We start from the raw sequence: 19,466 nt of genomic DNA on the forward strand, positions 1-19,466 counted from the left end.
GCATTTACTAACATGAACAAACAATGAACAATGCATTTACCACTGTATTTGTTTATATTAGTTAACGTTAGTTAATGAAAACAAAGTAGTTCATTGTTAGTTTATGTTAACTCATGGTGCATTAACTAATGTTAACAAGCATGGACTTAGTTCATGTTAGTAAATGCATTAACTAATGAACCTTATTGTAAAGTGTTACCCACTTTCCTTTGGCTTAGTCGTTGAGATCAGAGATTGCCACATTGGAATGAACCACCAACTATTCCAGGATATGTTATATGAAGCGGATGCCCTTTCAGCCACAACCCAGTACTGGGAAACACCCATACACACTCATTCTCATACACTACGGCAAATTTAGTTTACCCAATTGACCTATAGCGCATGTGTTTGAACTAGAGGAAACCCACACCAACACAGGGAGAACATGCAAACTCCACACAGTAATGCCAACTGGCCCAGCCAGGGCTTGAACCAGCGACCTTCTTGCTGTAAGGCGACAGTGCTAACCACTGAGTCATTGTGCCGCCCAGTTGACTTAATTTTTATAATTATGTACATAGAGCATGTATTTAATTTTAAGATAACTGGCTTACTCACTTTTTTTAAAGTAACGTCAACTAATTACTTTTTACAGTAGTAAGGCATTAATCACGACACACATTCACAAACAATCCTTGGTAAACTTGTTATAAAAAAATAATTAAAAGTCGATAAGTGAGAGCAGAGTGTATAGCAAAAAAGCAGATATAAAAATGTAACACCAATCAATCCAACCCCAAAGCAAAAAAAAAAGTCCATGCACAGATTTCTAGATACTCTACACTACGTTTTTGTTGTATTTTACGCTCATTTGTGAGACAAAAACACATTATCAAACAAATTAATTCCTTAATGAAAGGGTTTTCGCGCTTGCAATTCAGTTCTCATTCCTTTAGAGCAGAGGTTCTCAAAGTGGGGGTCGGGACCCCCCGAGGGGTCGCGGGACAATGAAGGGGGGTCGCCTGGTGATTTTCAAAAATCAATTAATTTTTATGAAACCTTAAGACTTACTGTATTTTATCAATAACCTACTGAAGAGAAAAAAATAGTCGTTTATAGTTACTATAAACTATATAGTTACTATAGTAGCTTATAGTTACTAGTTCTATTGGATTGCGATATCTCAGGTAATTACATTATACTAAAGACACAGCAATACTGTCAGATGCAGCAGATTTTGTAACAGTAGGTTAAACTTTCTAGCCCATTTACAACACTGACATACATTAAAAAAAAACAAAGAATAGACTTGGGTCTATTGGTGTGTTTGTGCGCGTCATTGCATACAAGGTTTCTGTATGTATAACCACCACCTCAGAGGATATTGGGGGTCACGAGTCACTGGCATTGTCATTTTGGGGGTCGCGGGCTGAAAAGTTTGGGAACCCCTGCTTTAGAGGAAGATGCTTGACTGAAATTGCTAGCTAGTTTTAAAAAAAAAGGAAATGTGAAGGGAAAATACCCATGTAAGAACTCAAACATCTCAACAGCAACAAACTCCTTTTACATGAACACCTGTAGAAACACTGCCTGCTCATGAGTGCGGATAAGAGCGTTTTCCTCATTTCCTTTTAGCTGTTCTCTCTCTCCCTCACTCTCTGTTCAGGATTACATTCATACCGTTTCATGAAGTTTCCATGGCTTACCTCCAGCTTCTGACTTCTTTAGCCTTCGCTCAGTTCCAGTCTGTTTGCGCTTAGTTCGCTATTAAAGGAACACTACACTTTTATTTTGGAAATAGGCTCGTTTTAAAACTTGCCTAGAGTTAAACAGTTGAGTTTCACTATCTTTGAATCCATTCAGAAGATTTCCCGTGTGGTGAGAAATCGCCCCCCCCCCCCCCCCTGCAATCGAGTCCGCTTAGGCCCCAATGAATCGTCTGCGTTGAATGCCTGATCAATCACTCTTGTACTTCTCCGCATTACAATAATATTTGGTGCTTTTTATAGTCTATTCTCAGTCTTGAGATTGCAACAACACTAACCATGTTAGTAACATTATTATTGGTAACTGTAAGTTAAAGATATGCATGGTTAAAATAACTGAATTGTTTCTAAACATTAAATGATTTTTTTATGTTATGTATTTATATGTAACATTATATATTTACATGAGAAGTGGTCACATGTCATAGGCTATCTAAAACATATATATACATATATATATATATATATATATATATACATATATATATATATATATATATATATATATATATACATATATACATATACATATATACATATACATATATACATATACATATATACATACACATATATATATATATATATATTTATTTATTTATTTATTTTATTTATTTATTTTTTTTTATCAGGCGCTACAAAATATACCTATTACAACTCCAGTGAACCAATAAGAACCTAGGCGGACCCAATTGTCAGGGGGAGACCAGAATTCTCATGACCGGGTCTGGCAGGAGCACTTTTAGCTTAGCTTAGCATAAATTATTGGATCAGATTAGACCATTAGCATTTGTTTAAAAAAAAAAAAAAAAACGTTTGAAAGGAGTTTCAATAGTTTTTCTATTTAAAGCTCGTCTCTTCTGTAGTTACATCCTGTAGTAAGACGGACGAAAAATGACAAATAAGAAAAATGAGAAGTTTGTTGCAACGATCTTACTGAAATCCCTTACCCCAGAGATTTTCCCCCCTCAGGGAGACCCTCAAGTTAAATTACTGAAGGACTTTCATGCAAGCAGCCACAGGTGTCGATTGTAAATGACGTCACTTGAGGAAACGCGGTTGCCTGAGCATGCAAGTCTAAGCGTATGTTCACACCGAAAGCGGCGAGAGCGTCAAAGTAGCCGGAAGTCATTCATTTTTAATGAGAGACGGCAGCGATAAGCGGCGAGGAGCGGCGTGGCTGTGGAGGAGAGTTGAAATCAAGTCAACTTTATGGTAATGAGCTATGACGCAGTTCGGCGGCAAGAAATAAGTATGAAGACGTCCAACGCTTGATAGGAGTTCAGAGAACACAGACCTGTGAACTTTGGCTCCGAACACAGTTGTTCCCAAAAGGGTTTGATGATTGTGGTCGCCGGATTTCCAATTATTCACAATCTTTTCTTACAGGAACATGCATTAGATAAGTTAATGGCGAGTTACTGATGTTCATTTATGTTATATAAATTTATCTTAAAAAAGCGGGAATCTCACGCAACGTGACAGTACAAAACAGACATATGAACACATATTGGATAAATAGAGCAAAGCCACACCACACGCAACTTGATCGTCCATTGTTATATGAATTTGATAAGAAGTGCGCAACATTTTCACTTTAGAAACATGTTTTATGCAGGAATGTAACTGATATGCTGCAACGGCTCCTTTAAATTTGAGATCAATGTAGCGGGTTTTGACGAACTCGCTGTCAGAGCTGAAGGCAGACAACGTTGTCGCCAGGGCGGACAGAGCGACCCTGGACGCTCTCGCCGCTTTTGTTGTGAACGTACAGTAAGAGTGCAAGCCTAAAGGTGCAAGTACAAATCTGCAGCCAGATTCTATTGGTTTAATTTCTGAATGTTTATAAACAAATTTGAATAATTAAGTAAGTTAATCTCTTTTCAGTTCTTTTTTTTTTTACTAACACTCACTGTGTTCTAGCAGTAAGACGCTACGATACAGAATATTAAGCTGAAGCTTGACTACAAAATTCAATGGCGCAGTAGGTAGCACTGTCGCCTCACAGCAAGAAGGTCGCTGGTTCGAGCCTCGGCTGGGTCAGTTGGTAATTCTGTGTGGAGTTTGCATGTTCTCTCAGTGTTGGCTTGGGATTCCTCCAGATGCTCGGGTTTCCCCCACAAGTCCAAAGACATGCGGTCATGGCCGGGGCGTCCATAGAGGCGACCTAGACGGCCGCCTAGGGCGGCATTATAGAGAGGGCGGTCTCCGCAACATCTCTCTTACCACCCACGTCCTCACATATATTCGCGCATAGACGACCGATTAGAGAGGGCGGCGTCAGCGACACCTCCATCAGCACCCACGTGTCCTCAGTTATATCCACGCATACGGCGGCAGAATTGAGGTCCGCGACACCCGCGCGTCCTCAGTTATATCCACGCATAGGGCGGCAGAATGAAGAGCGCAGTGTCCGCGACACCTCCCTCCCTCAGCACCCACGCGTCCTCAGTTATATCTGCACATAGTGCGCCAGAAAAGAGGTCAGCGACACCTCACTTCATTTTCATAACCGGTCACTTTCGTTTTCACATTGGGGTTGAGGGCAGCATGATCGTCCTCTGCCTAAAGCGGCAGTTCAGTTTGCTCCAGCCCTGCATGCGGTACCGGTAAATTGGGTATGTTAAAATTGTCCGTAGCGTATGCGTGTGAATGAGAATGTATGGGTGTTTCCCAGTGATGGATTGCAGATCGAAGGGTATCCGCTGCGTAAAACATATGCTGGATAAGTTGTCGGTTCATTCTCCTGTGGCGACCCCAGAATAATAAAGGGACTAAGAAAATTAATAAATTGCAATTAGATATTTTCCCCAAATCGCACAGCCCTAATGTCCACTCATCATAAGCCGTTTTGATCGATGCATCAACTATACACACATTTCTCAAAATATAATTATTTTAAAGACTATATTAGGAGCATGGCCATGTCAAATGTGCTCAACGGACCCTCAGCTTTGGATTCCCTGACCTGGCTCTCGCTTGGTTTGTCAGGCGGGTCCTCGTGAATAGCCATCTGGTAGAGTTTGTACACTTGGTATGAGGCGTCAAACGAAGCTTTGAACTGTGGACTGGGAGGGTTGGAGCGCACCAGCCTCACCTTCAACATGAGGATGAGCGTCAGAGGGTTGAACAGTAGAAAAAAAAAGACTCTTTCCAAAAAACATGCCAAGAAAAGGTTATAGCACAGCACTGGAGGAAAACAGTGAGCATGGAACATCTTAAGATTTGGAATGGAAACAGAATAAAGAGTCGAATATATGCATTTCATTTCATAGCATATTGGTGAATCTAGAGAAATGGGTCAAAAACATGTCAGACCTTATTTTGGTTAATACATTTGCAATAGGGCTGCACAATTAGGCCTGTTATGATATCTATCTGCTTGTTAAGTGTGACGTCACGCGAAGTGGCTTCCGGGTCAAAGCGCTTTATACAACAGTATTGAGAGACTCATGAAATGGTATTTATAAACATTTACAAAGCAATATAATACTTTTGAAAATCACGATTGCAATATATATATATATATATGTATATATATATATATATATATATATATATATATATGTATATATATATATATATATATATATATATATATATATATATATATATATATATATATATATATATGTACATACCTAATATCCAATGGCCAGAAAGGGATAAATTTTTTTATAAATTGTTAAATTTTTGGTATTTGTGATGCAGCAAGCCCAGAGATTGTTGTGTACACTATGACTTTATATAAAATTAACTTCTATGTGTGATATGAATTAAAAGCGATCATAAACAAATAGTTTCTCAACTCAAATGAGTGGCGGCTTGGACCCGGAAACAGTATTACATACGTCACCAACACGTCATCACTTAACAAGCGGATTTTTGTTGTGTGATATATTGCACCAAAATGTATCTCGATAAACAATATTATTGTCAAGGAAATGACAATATAATAGCATTATAATGCAATTACACTCTTCCAAACACATCATGTTTTATTCTAGAGAATATTTCACCTAATTATAGTCATTATAATAATTGAATAATGAGACATTTAAATCAGAATGTGGAAACCCATATCCTAAACAAAAAAATAATAAATGTTGATATCATAAAAAGGTTATGCACCCGCATGAAAATATACTATAGTAAATACTAGTGTTTTTATCCATACTGACACTGACACCTAAAATATTGATAGAGACGTTGCATAATCAATTAAAACGTTGCTAGAACTGGCTTTGGCTTTTATTTAAGGGTGATATATATATATATATATATATATATATATATATTGCATCACCAAAAATTATTGACGTCATGTTAATAAAAATGTATAGTATATAACTATTTATACAATGAACACTACCTGACAAAAGTCTTGTCGCAAATCCAAGTTTTAGAAATACCAAATAATAACTTGACTTCTAGATCATTTGGTATCAGAAGTGGCTTATATGAAAGGCAAAGGCCTCTAGATGACGCTTATTTTACCAAAATTAAATATGATCATGTCTTCATTTTTAATGATTTCATTAGGACAGTTATGTCTGACTTTGCTTAGACAAAAGTCTTGTCAAAAATAATGTCCAGTATAGAATATAAAGTCATGCTGCAGTGGAAACAGAATGAATATTGTGTCTGACTCCACCATGAGCTTGGAGGACTGCATCCATACATCTCTGCACTGACTCAAATCACTGATTAATAAAGTCATCTGGTATGGCAAAGAAAGCATTCCTGCAGGACTCCCAGAGTTCATCAAGATTCTTTAGATTCATCTTCAATGCCTCCATCTTACTCCAGATATGCTCAATAATGTTTGTATCTGGTGACTGGACAGGCCAATCCTGAAACACCTTGACCTTCTTTGCTTTCAGGAGCTTTGATGTGGAGGCTGAAGTATGAGAAGGAGCGCTATCCTGCTGGAGAATTTGCCCTCTCCTGTGGTTTGTAATGTAATGGGCAGCACAAATGTCTTGATACCTCAGGCTGTTGATGTTGCCATCCACTCTGCAGATCTCTCGCACACCCCCATACTGAATGTAACCCCAAACCATGATTTTTCTATCACCAAACTTGATTGATTTCTATGAATCTTGGGTCAATGAAGTATTTGTCATGACTAGGATGCTGTTCAACTGATGATTCGCCGGATAAATCTACCTTCTGCCACTTTTCCAAATGATCAACTAGAAATCAAGTTATTATTTGTTGCTCGTACAACTGGGATATGCGACAAGACTTATAGTGTACAGTGTTATTTTACTATGCATACAATTATTCAATTTTTGTACCTGAATACTGTTTGACTCCCAAAAGAAACAAAGCTCTACTGTATTTATCTATACTTTTTAAATTGCTTTTCATATTTTATACATGATTCACACCCAAAATAATCCCAAATCAGTCTAAATAAATAAAGTCTTTCCTCGCAATTCAAGCTAGCTGGTGAAACTATATTTATACCTGCAAATATAAAAATTGCAGAAAAAATAAATATCGAAAAGTCATATTTTTCCAATATCATGCAGCCCTAATATGCAATAATGTAATAATCCAATTGTGCATGTGTTTTTGTAAGATTCACGTATTCATCTACAAATCAGTGGTCCTAATTGTATAGGTTAAAATACAGACCCCAGCAAGAGAAGAAAACATTTCGCAAAATGGAATAAAAAAAAAAACACACATATTCAATATATTATTATATTGCTTGTTTGGGTGAAATTCAGCATGAGTTCAGCAGGTAAACATGATAAATCGCATACCCAGGAGGAAATTTAAAAGATTTAAACACTGTTATTCAATTATAACATATGGCAGTAATAGGTTTGACCTAATAATACACTTTCCGTAACGCAATTAGTGTTTTCGCTCAACAGACTTGAGAAGAACGTCACCGTCTCTGTTCACTGATAATGAACAACCTCCTTGTCTTCCATGTAATGCAAACTGTGGAGAAGCAGAACATATGACTGACTTCCTGTTCTAATGATTAAACACAGACCTGCAGTGAATCTGTCTCAAAGTGTCTCCTTACTGTGTACTGTTACAAAGGAAACTTTTCTTTTTTTTTTTACGAGAATTGCACTGGCTTTTATTAAATCACATTAGCAACCAAAGACAAACAAGTGGGCGGGAAGTCAAAACTAATTTTCATGTGAAGCAACACACCCCTAAAACAGCGAGCTGTGTAAACGTCCCCAAAATAACACTTTTTAATACATTATAATAGAAAATCTGAATCGTGTTTTGAACTGAAACTAAACTGGCACACTCAGAAGAACCATAATATTAATATTAAATCATAAAAGAGGGGTAAACTATGTGCCCTTTAAATGCTACCTTCTATGTGAAGGTATCGCTTTTACGGTTCCTCTTATTTGATTGGATGTGAGCGCCTAATTTTTTTCCGTAACCGGGCCAATAGCCAGGACAGTAAAGAGACGGCAACATGGCAGCAACATCAAGTTATGAGCCTAAAAGATAATGTACAGTATAAGTCAGAATTATTAGCCCCCCTTTGAATGTTTGTTGCTTTTTTTTTTTTATATTTCCCATATAATATTTAACAGAGCTTTAATTTTTCAGAGCAAGGAAATTTTCACAGCATGTCTGATAATGTATTTTCTTCTGGAGAAAGTCTTATTTGTATTATTTCGGCTAAAATAAAAGCAGTTATTAAATTTTTAAACACCATTTTAAGGACAAAATTATTAGCCCCTTAAGCTAATTTTTTTATTCGATAGTCTACAGAAAAAACCATCAATATAAAATAACTTACCTAATAACCCTAACCTGCCTAGTTAACCTAAATAACTGAGTTAAGCCTTTAAATGTCACTTTAAGCTGTATAGAAGTGTCTTGAAAAATATCTAGTAAATAATTATTTACGGTCATCATGGCAAAGATAAAACAAATCAGTTATTAGAGATGAGTTTTTAAAACTATTACGATTAGCAATGTGTTAAAGAAATCAGCTGTCTGTTAAACAGAAATAGGGGAAAAAATAAACAGGGGATCTAATAATTTAGGGGGGTTAATAATTCTGACTTCAATTGTATGTCTAATGTCTTGGAAGCAGACATTTATGTTGGTACAACTCGATGAAATAAATGAAGTGATGTTTTGCAAAGTTTGCCGTTAGTTTGGCAAGCCAGCCACCTTTTGTTATATAATTTAGAAGTGCAATAAAATACCTGCACATTTTCCATACTGCTCTTTTCCAGTTTTATGCTTTGTTTCCATAAAACTTTGAATTTTATTCATCATACATTTATTAATATGTTGAAAATATTTCAATTCTAGATTCACAGACTTTTTTTTTTTTGACACATTATTTTAAAATATGTGGCTCAGAAATAGCTATTAACTTATTATTTTTTTAATTTTGGCAGGACAAGTAAAAATCGGGCCCAGTAGAAAAAAAACTGAACCCTGGACTTTATTTTAACGCTGAAAATAAAAGGACGATTAAAATCAAAATTGATGGCAGAATAGAAAGACCTAAAGCTCATTGGACGTCCTGCATGAATAGTGTAAAGTCTGACATCAGTTTGAAGTGAACTGTGTGGGATCAGACGCTATGTTTGATTAGTAAAACGGAGCTTGACATCTAACAGGATCATCTGTGTTTGCACAAGGACAAACTGGCCTCAGAAGCAAGGCGGCAAATCAAAATTCGATCCTCCGAAAAAACATTTAATTGTCTGGGTGAAGCTGTTCCTAATTAAAGGACCTCTCGCAGAGACGTTTTCATTGGACGAGGTGCTCACGATTCACAACTTCCCCAGAAGAGCACGACTCGGGGATTGAGCTTCAGTGTTATTTTATTTTGGCTCTCATGGAAGATCTCTTATTATTGCTTGGCCGAGTTAATGAAGATATTTGCGACTTTTGTTTCAGATAAACATTAGTTGAGTCTTTTAATCTGCCGGCCGATTCTCTAGAGATGCAGACGTTTGATTAAGTGTGTGAGGAGTAACCAAGACAAAGAGAGCGCAGCGCTGTCAAAACAGCTCGGAGATCTCAAATTATGCAGGGGGTGAAAGAGGGCAGAAGAACCGGGGGTTTGAAGAGATATTCAACATGGAGGAAAGTTATAATGTGCCTCTACTGCCATCTGCAGGTGTCCACTGTCGAAAATATTAGTATAATACACTGTAAATAAACAGTTTTCCGTATTTGGGGATTCATGTTTTGTTTTGTTTTTTCCACTTATTTATGCTTTTGAATTGCATTATGGGATTTTGATCTTTCCTCCAAAAGCTTCTGATGTTGAAGAGTGACATTTTTAATAGTTTGAAGTTATATATCATGTGTTTTGTGTGTCGTTTTTGGTTATTTAATAGACTTAATTATTTTTGTATTATTTCTTAAAAATATATATTGTCTCAAACTACAGGCTTCATACACATTTTTACTACTAAAGTTCCATGACTTTTCCATGATTTTTCCAAAACTTTCAAGTAAATTTTCATGACCTGATGTTTCATGCAATGACTACATATGCATGGTAAAAGAAAAACTATTCTGAATCTATTGCTCACTCGTTTTGGGAAGGTCACTTTGTTAAATCTTTCTGGTCTGATGTGAATTCTCTGATTGTCCAAAAGGTTTGTGGTGATTTTTCGTTAAGCTATAGACATGTTGTTTTGGGGTTTTATAATATAGGAAAAACAATTCCTTAATTCAACTTTTTGCATAAACTCTTATTTTATTTAATGGAAAGTTTTTTATACAGAAATGCAAATATACTCAATGTAAGACAAAAAAATATATTTTTTAAACGTGAATTGGAACTGTATTTAAAAACCATCACATACTCTCACAACAATTAAAGCTTATAAAACTTATTTAATATTCTGCATTAGTTTGTTTCATTTTTGTCATGTGCCTTTATTTTATTGTTCTTGTTTCTTTTTCTCTCTCTTGTCTTTCTTTGACATTACCTTTTGTAAATTTATTTAATAATTGTTGCATTTCTCTTGTTGCAAAAAGCAATATTTGTTTTACTTGTACTACACTTCTATCAGTTGTTTTATTTCTATTTGTTGTAATGGCCTGTTGAAACAATGCATGTTCAAATTTATTACAGTATATCGTGAAACATGCAGCAATCTATTTAGTTTCAATTTATATAATGTTATATCTATGTAAAATTGATTTAGAAAATGCACTGCACTAATAATGTGAGAGTATGTAATTGGCCAAGGACAGAAAAGAAATAAACAACCTAAATTCAAGTATACAGATATCCGTTTTCCATGACTTTTCCAAAACTTGTCCAGGCCTAGAAAATGCCATGTCAAAATTCCATGACTCTTCCAAGTTTTCCATGACCGTATAAACCCAGAAAAAGTTGCTTTGTTAAGCTGCAGTGTTGAATTAGCAACACTAAAAGCAGAGATAAGAGCAGAGATAAAACCCCCATAAAGCAATTCGCAATCGTATATAAACAAGAAAATATTATATTGAACCACAATATACAAAAACACAGAATTAAAACATTACTGTAGGTAATCTTTATACTAATACAGAAATTGTTAATTAACAGATATTTGTACAGTGTATTTGAGGGACTTTGATTAGTATATTCCATCATAAGTCATCTTGAGAAAACCCAGGCATGTTCTGGGTTCAGTGAGCAAGCTAACCAAGAATAAAAAGCATTTGTGGCAAAATCATGATCACAAAAGAAAGTTTTTTTGGACAAATTTTTGACAGATTTTTTTTTTTATTCAAAAATTAAAGCCAAGAATAAACTATAAAAATAAACAATTATTCTCATTTCACTGATTTAAGATGAGTTGAAACAACCCAATTCTTAAGCTTTTAGGGACAACTTAATTGTTTTACGTTCAATCCACTTTTTTAAAATGAGTTGAAAACGCAATGGGGGACAACTTAATTGTTTTATGTTCCATCCACTTAAATGTGTAAAAATGATTAAGTTACCTAAATCAATTTGTGCTGTGCTGTTTTTTTTTTACAATCTGTGAAAATCGTGTTGACGTCACAACCCAACGTCAGACCGACATCACTGTCCAACTTAAAAATCAACCAAATGTCAACATCTAATGATGTTACAGCTTGACGTTGTGTGAACGTTACCACTATGACGTTTATCAGATGTTGGATTTAGTTTGCCATATCTGATGAATAAATGTCAGTATTTGACGTCAATATGACGTTGGTTTAAGATGTTGGCTTAACGTTAGATTTTGGTCACTTTCTAACAACCTAAAATCACCCAAATGTCAACGTCATTTAACGTCGTTATTGGACATCAAAATAATGTTATCCTTAGACGCTGGCTAGACACTGAATTTTAGTCACCTGACATTACAACCTAAATCTAACCAATAATATTAACGTCTTATGACATTCTGTGCCTGCTGGGCAATAACTAAAAGCACTACAGAATGTTACGTTTACACACATCCACAACTTAAATGTAAATGCATCAGCTTTTTACAGCGTAATACTCACTACTCTTGATTACTACTCTTGAGTACTTGTGAAAGGGCTACTTTTTACTCATACTTTGAGTAACAGATACTTTTACTCTACTTGCACTACATTTTTAGGCAAGTAATGGTACTTTTACTCAAGTATCACTTTTTAGTACTCTTTCCACCATTGTACTTTTTACAGTGTACTGTACCTACAGAAATGTTTGCAAAGGCTGGGGATAAAAAACGATAATGCTGTAAATAATATTCAGAATATTCAGAATCAAATATTTTACTTCTTGAGATCTGAATGTATCTTCAAAAGCCACTCAATTTAGTTTCTCTGATATTTTTGACTCCCAAAGTCCAGGTAAATAGGGGCTGTTTCTCAATATGCGTTCTTCAGCGGTCTTGCATCCTCGTGTTCTCGTGCAACGTCATCCTCAGCTGCCTAAGTTCACTTCCAATAATCAAGACCGCAAGTACGGAGGACGTGTGAAACTTTCCGGATGTGTTCTTGATATCGAGGACGCACTGATGCAGACTTGAGCACCGAACTCACTCTGGAAGTCGCAGAAGTCATTGCGACTGGAGGTGGGAAGCGCAGCATTTTGTTTAGATTTATTATTAAAGTTCAGAGATATCACTTATTTACCTCAGGAGTTTCCCTAAATGAAACGGTGAAAGTAAACATTAACATGAATATCTTAATAAAGGAATAAACACATTAAGGGTTGTTTGTTTGCTGAAATTAGTATTAAAATTTGTAATTTATATTGTGCAGGGTATATTTATAATGCTTTAATGCAAAGTATATATTTTAAAGAGGGGAAAAACAATAAATCGTTGAATGAGTGCTGTAATGTTTAAATAAATCTCCATTTAAAATGCGTGAAGGTCACGTGACCATCAGGAAGAACGCAGCATTTCATTTCTCAAAGGACGCGTTCTCTGCCCTCGCGGTCTCCTGAGTTCGTTCTTCCGAGGACGCCTGGCAAGACCGGTCTCCACAAGAACGCAAGTCCGTTCTCTGCGTTCTTGGAATTGAGAAACAGCCACTGACTTGCATTTTCTAAATCATCATCATCATCATCATCATCATCATCATGGTTTCAACCAAAAATATGTTCTTTGAAGTTATTCTAAAGGATAAATAGACACCTTTATCTTGGATGCCAGCAAATGCTCATTTTTTATGCCTTCAGTCTAATATGGTAAAAAAAGGCTACAGTTAAGGCTAGAAATAAAATGCAATGCATTTTAAACTAATCTTTTCCTTGCCAAACAGCGAGACCTTCACTTAAAGCACATTGGCTTGTGATAAATCAAACTCCACGCATGTCTGATTGGCTCTAGGTAAACATCTCATTAGCCAGTGTGTCCTTGAGGTTCATCTCCGAAGGCTTAATGACCCCACAAAAAGGAGATTTACAGAAATCAGCCTTAACACCCCCATTACAGAAGTGATAAAGTGAAGTTTGGAGAGGAAATGTGTGATACTGTTTTTAAACGCATCTGTTTTCATTACACACTATAGAGATAAGTGCTAACAAACAGACTTCAAGGACTGAGCATTTAACTACAGTGTTTATATTTCAACACAAGGGTCTGTCACGCAAATCACACTGGAGGATTAAACAGATGCACAAGTTGTTTGTTTTCTTGAGAGCGTTCATGATGAAATAAAGAGTTTTTTGGTCTTGAAGTCTGCAAACGTGGCGCTTTTCCTCATGTTTTGTTTCTGAAGTGAACCCCTAACCTTGTTCAGATGACAGTGACATTGACTGCGATCCACTTAAGATAATTGAATGACATATTGAAGTCAATCAAATCAATCCGGTCCACAAGCTAATTGAGGAATGAATCTGCCTGGTGGCGTCTCCAGGGATGATGACGTTTGGTGGCATAAGATAGCCTTTTATACGGAGTTGCTTAGATAGCAGAAACACTGGCTGTTTACTCATGCTGACTTCACCCAAGCAATCGCAGCAAAAGCAGGAGAGGACACTTGTGATGAGAAAGGCCTGGTATATTTACCCATGATGAAACTCCAAGCTTAATAGTTGTAACTTTGAGGTTCACATGCGGTACTTTTAAAGAGTTCAACTTGCCTTTGTTAATAAATAAATAAATCTTCCTCTGTATAAAAATGTAAAAACACACTGTTATGCAGGGTCAAGAGCATGACCAATCAATGGCCGATAATAAAAGCCTTATGCTGGGTTCACACCAAGAATGGAGTTAAGTAATACTTACTTACTCCCAGAGCCGTTTCTATCAAAGTTGACAATTTAGCTTACCCAATTCACCTAGTGCATGTGTTTGGACTTGTGGGGGAAACCAGAGCACCCGGAGGAAACCCACGACAACACAGGAGAACAAGCAAACTCCATACAAAAATGCCAACTGACTCAGCTGGGACTCGAACCAGCGACCTTCTTGTTGTGAGGGCACAGTACTAACCACTGCGCCCTGTGCCACTCGGAATAGCTCATTCAGTAATAGCATGAATAATTAGGTGAGTTTTCCATTAAAACAAGCCAAATAATCTGCCAATGCTGTAAGCACAATAAATTTAACTCAAAGAGAAAACCAGATTATTTTCAACCCAGGCTCATTGTGGATACGTACGGGGGTCTACATTTCTGGGGACAGCGAAATACATACCCAGGGCTACGTCTCCGGTGGATTTGCGAAAGCAAAAACTGCAAGGAGGCCACTGTGTACACTTTTTGATGGTCTTAAAATTCTCTCACGTATGCCATTTGCGTGTCCTCCTCAGATTGCTCTAACTGACTAACCGACTGACCCATGCCCCCTTCCCTGAACCCAACCGATTAAAAAGCAATGCGTCACAAAAAGCAATGGCTGCACGACTTCACCCCGTTTACAGATTTTACCACATTTTCAGCCGATTAACTATTCATTTATTTATTTATTTATTTATTTGATTATTTTTTGGTGCATTCCAAACGGGATATATTGCCCTCAGATGAGCAGTGAAAAATTAAAACAATCATGGTCACCATAATGAAGTGTCGTTCATAATAAACTGTAGTGCTCAAAACTGGTCACTTCAAAGGGTCCTTTAGAATTACAAATTTGTATGCTATAGCTGATGGACACTTCAGGCCATGATCCTTTGAGGAGGGCAGTTGTTTGGTTTCACGCACTGTTTTATTTTAATTTTTTTTTTAATTTACCACGCTTTTAGCTAATTATTTATTTATTTATTTATTTATTTGATTTTGTTTTACCAGGTTTCTGGAACCGTTCTTCACCGGACTCAAACCCTGTTGTCGTGGTCCACTCTGCTCCACACGACATCGCAGAGAGCTACTGGGCAAACTGGTAACACTGGAAAAGCCATTGGTATGGAAGTAATCGGTCAGCGGTAGCGCAAATAGGAACAGAAGCTGTCGGCAGCGTCATACTGCCCCCGTAGCATTCATTTCTCACACAAAATGCAGTCAGATGTAGCCCCATTTTTGTGGTTTTCCAGAAATGTAGACCAGAGTATGTATTCACAATAACCTTGTGTTGACTATTTTAGTTGTTCTTAAAAAAAAAAAAAAAAAAAAAAAAACTCACTTAATTTTGACCTATTTCTGAAACAAAACTATATTTTTTGCTTGTCTAAAACTATAAGTATTGTCAAAGTCCCTTTAAGACAAGTCATTTAACTCTGCGGCCATCTTTGAAACACCTCACGGACGGTATGCTCGGGCATTCTGTTTGAATGGGGATACATCAAATTCATCAAAATTCCTCGCGAAACTTACAATTCAAAGTCATATTAGGAATCATCAATAAAATACAACAGCAGCGCTCTCTTTAGTTTCATTTCTAAATGTTTGAATCACACAAAATCTGCAGAAACTCATGTCTGGTCCGAGACCCTCCCCCGAAGAATTGTCAGTCTTTATCGATTGATGATTGGCTCCTGTACTAGTAGGCGGGGCTTCATTCCCATACTGACCATAACAATTTTCCCCATTCCAAACTCTACGAGTGACATGTCTTGTGTATTGTATAGTCTTTGGTATAGTAGGCTATACATACAGTACAACGTCGGCGCATTCCAAGTGGGAAATATCACCTTCCGATGGGCACTTGAACACATCACAGCCGCCATATTGAAGTGTCGTCCAAACTAAAGTGCTCAAAACTTTGGAATTTTATACACCTGATGAACACTTCAGGCCATGATCCTTTAAGCAGGGAAGTTGTTTAGTTTCATGAACTGCGTTCAGATTGGAAGGGCTCATCCCTATGCCCTGACTCTTTGCCCTTCCCCTATGCAAACGCAAAGAATTAGTCTCAAATCACATCTTTCGAGTGATCTAATTTGAGCAGATACATTGTATGAGGTTAAATACATTCCCTGACTAAACTAGAGCAAGTGACAAGGTATGGTGTGAATCCAGCATTAGAGTAAAACCATGTTGACCAATCGAAAAAGAGAAATCAGAAACCAGAGTTTTTAAAAACTGACCTAGACAAAGTTTCTTGAAAGTCACCTGATACTGCATTTTTATGTGGAAAAATGCCTAAACAGCATAGATTTTTTAAAATAGCCATGTTTGTGTGGACATTGCCTGAGATTGGCAAGTGTGATTGGTGAATCCTCTCTTGCTTTGGCTGCTTTCAGCGATTTCCCTTCAAAGAAGTATTATATAAAAGCAAAGGGTCTTACCTCTAAACGGTGCAGAGGGTCATTGGGTAAAGACTCTGTAATGAATTCCTCTAGTGATTTGGGCTGATTAGATGAAGAAGATTTTGATGGGGTTGGATTTGGAGAAGACGACACAGCTTCTTGCTGCATCTGTTGGTCTTTTTGAAGTCTTCGCTCTTTCCTAATGTCTTTAGCTTTCCGACACGGAGGCCTGCTGGGATCGGCTCCTTTACCTAGAAATGACGGCAATGATAGAAGATACATTTTCAGCTAAATAATTTACTAATTAACAGTAGTACACACACTATCATTAGGTTAAACAAGCAATTAGCTTACTTTTTGAAAATTTTTTAAAGATTAGGTTGTAAAAAATGTCTCATTAAAGTCTGCATTTAATTACTCAAAAGTACAATAAAGAGTCTATGGGCCCTATCATACACCCGGCGCAATGTGGCGCAAGGCGCGGCGCAATACTTGTTTGGTAGTTTCAGCTTGGCGCAAGAGTCGTTTTGAGGCTTTGCGCTACGCTGTTTAAAAAGCAAATGCATTTGCGCTCATTTGTGTGTCCATAGGTGTTCTGGTCTAAAAAGGGAGGCGTTCTGAGGCGGACCGCTGGCGCGTTGCTATTTTGAGAAACTAAAATAGATTTTTCATTAGACCAAAACTAACCCGGTCTAAACTCACTTACTCGCTTACGCACTGCTTAATACACACAAGAGAGCAATAGGCAAATATCTTTACATATGAAAAAATTTAAATATTAAGGATATATATAGGATATAATAAGAATAGATATAGGAAATAAATATAAAGGATTAAAATATTACAAAACATATTATTTTCTAGCCTACATAAATATGAAAAATCACTGCTTTTATGTCTTCTTCATCTCAGGAGGCTTTTTCAGTTCATTCATAACGATTTGCTTTTGTATAATGTTATTATTATTAGCAGTATTATTTATCATATCCATATTTATATTTGTTTTTTTTAAAACAAACTTAGATTTGCCCACCTGTCAGGTTTTAGACCATATGGGGCAGAGCATGTGTTTTAGGATATAACTCAGGTTTTTGACTTCGTTATTATTGTTGATTTATTCGTTTGCTGGAAATTAGAACTGAATTTAGAAATAGTTTTGAAACGAATATTTGCGCTTAATAAACGCAATTAATTATTTATAGACTAATTAATGTCTGTGTGTAAAGGTTTCCCTATCCAAGAGCGAAAGTGAAAGTGATCCATTATCTCTCATTCTCACGCAGTAGATGCTCTGTTTAACAGTTTTCTGTTAAAACACTGTTAACTGTTTGCTTGTGAAAAGCTCATTTTTTCCACTTAGACTTACTTTGCGTTCTGTAAATAGCGAATGCGCTCTTGGCGCGACGCAGCTGGCTCTTAAAGGGAATGGGAGATGAGACTCTAATTGGTTTATTCTCAAAACACACCTATAACTCATTAAGAAAATAAACTCAACCCTTTTACACCATGCGCCTTGGCGCAAAGCGGATTTTCTCTTCCGTAAATTAGCAAAAACGTGTTCTGACACGCCCTGAAAGCGTTTGCGCCACTGCGCTTTGCGCTCTGCGCATGGACCGTCAAGATAGAGCCCTATGTCTATAACGAAAAGCTGAATTTTCAGCATCATTGCTCAGCAATCTTTCAAAAATCATTTTTAAATCCAACAGAGCACCTTTGGGATGAGGTGGAATGGGAGATTCGCATCATGGATGTGCAGCCGACAAATCTGCAGCAACTGAGTGATGCCATTATGTCAATATTGTACTAGTAAAGTGTACCTAATAAAGTGGCCGGTGAGTGTATATAATATCTTATTTTTGATTGTAACTTATAACTTAATTTGACTGTAATGCAATAATCCATACAAATAAACTTGAATTATATGGAGGTGGAGAACTGATTTCATCTATAATGAATCTATTTGATTGTGTCAAATGGGTGTTTTTGCAAGTAACTTTTAACAAGTAGGTTTTAGATTAGTCTTTAGAAAAAAAAAGAAAGAGTGCACAGATGAATCACGCACATTCAGACCGGGAAAGGAAATAGGTCAATTTGGATTTCATGTTAGCTACATGTGGCATGTGTAATGATTAAGAATGTGTGCCCACAGACGGAGGCGCACCCTGTGTCTAAAATATGTCAAATAAATAGTTCAGCTCAGTGGAAAAGCTGACATCTCACCGAAGAGCAAGAGGAAACCCAGCAGCGGGAGTCTGAAACCCGAGGCCTGATATTCCCGATTGAAACTAAACCAAGAATACAAAACTACCGCATAAACTGTGCAGCATGTTTCTGTCTAATAGAGGAGAGCTATAATCAAAACCAGCACATCCCACATTTGGAGCCATTTTTCTGGGTGTGAGAGTATGTTTCCGTGAGCAGCTCGCGGGCACGTATTTGCGAACCGTAGGAGTGTGTGATCCAGTTACGAGCATGATGTGTGTGTGTGTGCTTCAGTGAGTTTGAATTAGTAAAAACGCAGGGCCGGGTCCTCCTGTTTAGATGGAAGTCATTTGACATATCATGACATCATCGCAGCTGTAAAACAACACGGGCTCTGTT

The 19,466-nt window shown here is 36.9% G+C and overlaps 1 protein-coding gene across 17 annotated transcripts in view; it reads right to left on the bottom strand.

The window, feature by feature from the left end:
• Positions 1-19,466, bottom strand: part of ate1 (arginyltransferase 1) — a 247,985-nt gene that overhangs the window by 148,987 nt on the left and 79,532 nt on the right. For 10 of the 17 annotated variants that reach the window (XR_012388380.1, XR_012388382.1, NM_001089468.1 and 7 more), the window contains 2 exon segments: positions 16,905-17,116; positions 4,717-4,845 (listed from right to left, as the gene is read on the bottom strand). Coding sequence is in view for 15 of the 17 variants with exons in the window: in NM_001089468.1 (NP_001082937.1) it covers positions 4,717-4,845; positions 16,905-17,116 (341 nt within the window). In the remaining 2 variants the exon portion in view is untranslated. 17 annotated transcript variants of the gene reach the window in all.

Source organism: Danio rerio, chromosome 13 (assembly GCF_049306965.1).
Source record: "Danio rerio strain Tuebingen ecotype United States chromosome 13, GRCz12tu, whole genome shotgun sequence".
Lineage (NCBI taxonomy): Eukaryota > Metazoa > Chordata > Actinopteri > Cypriniformes > Danionidae > Danio > Danio rerio.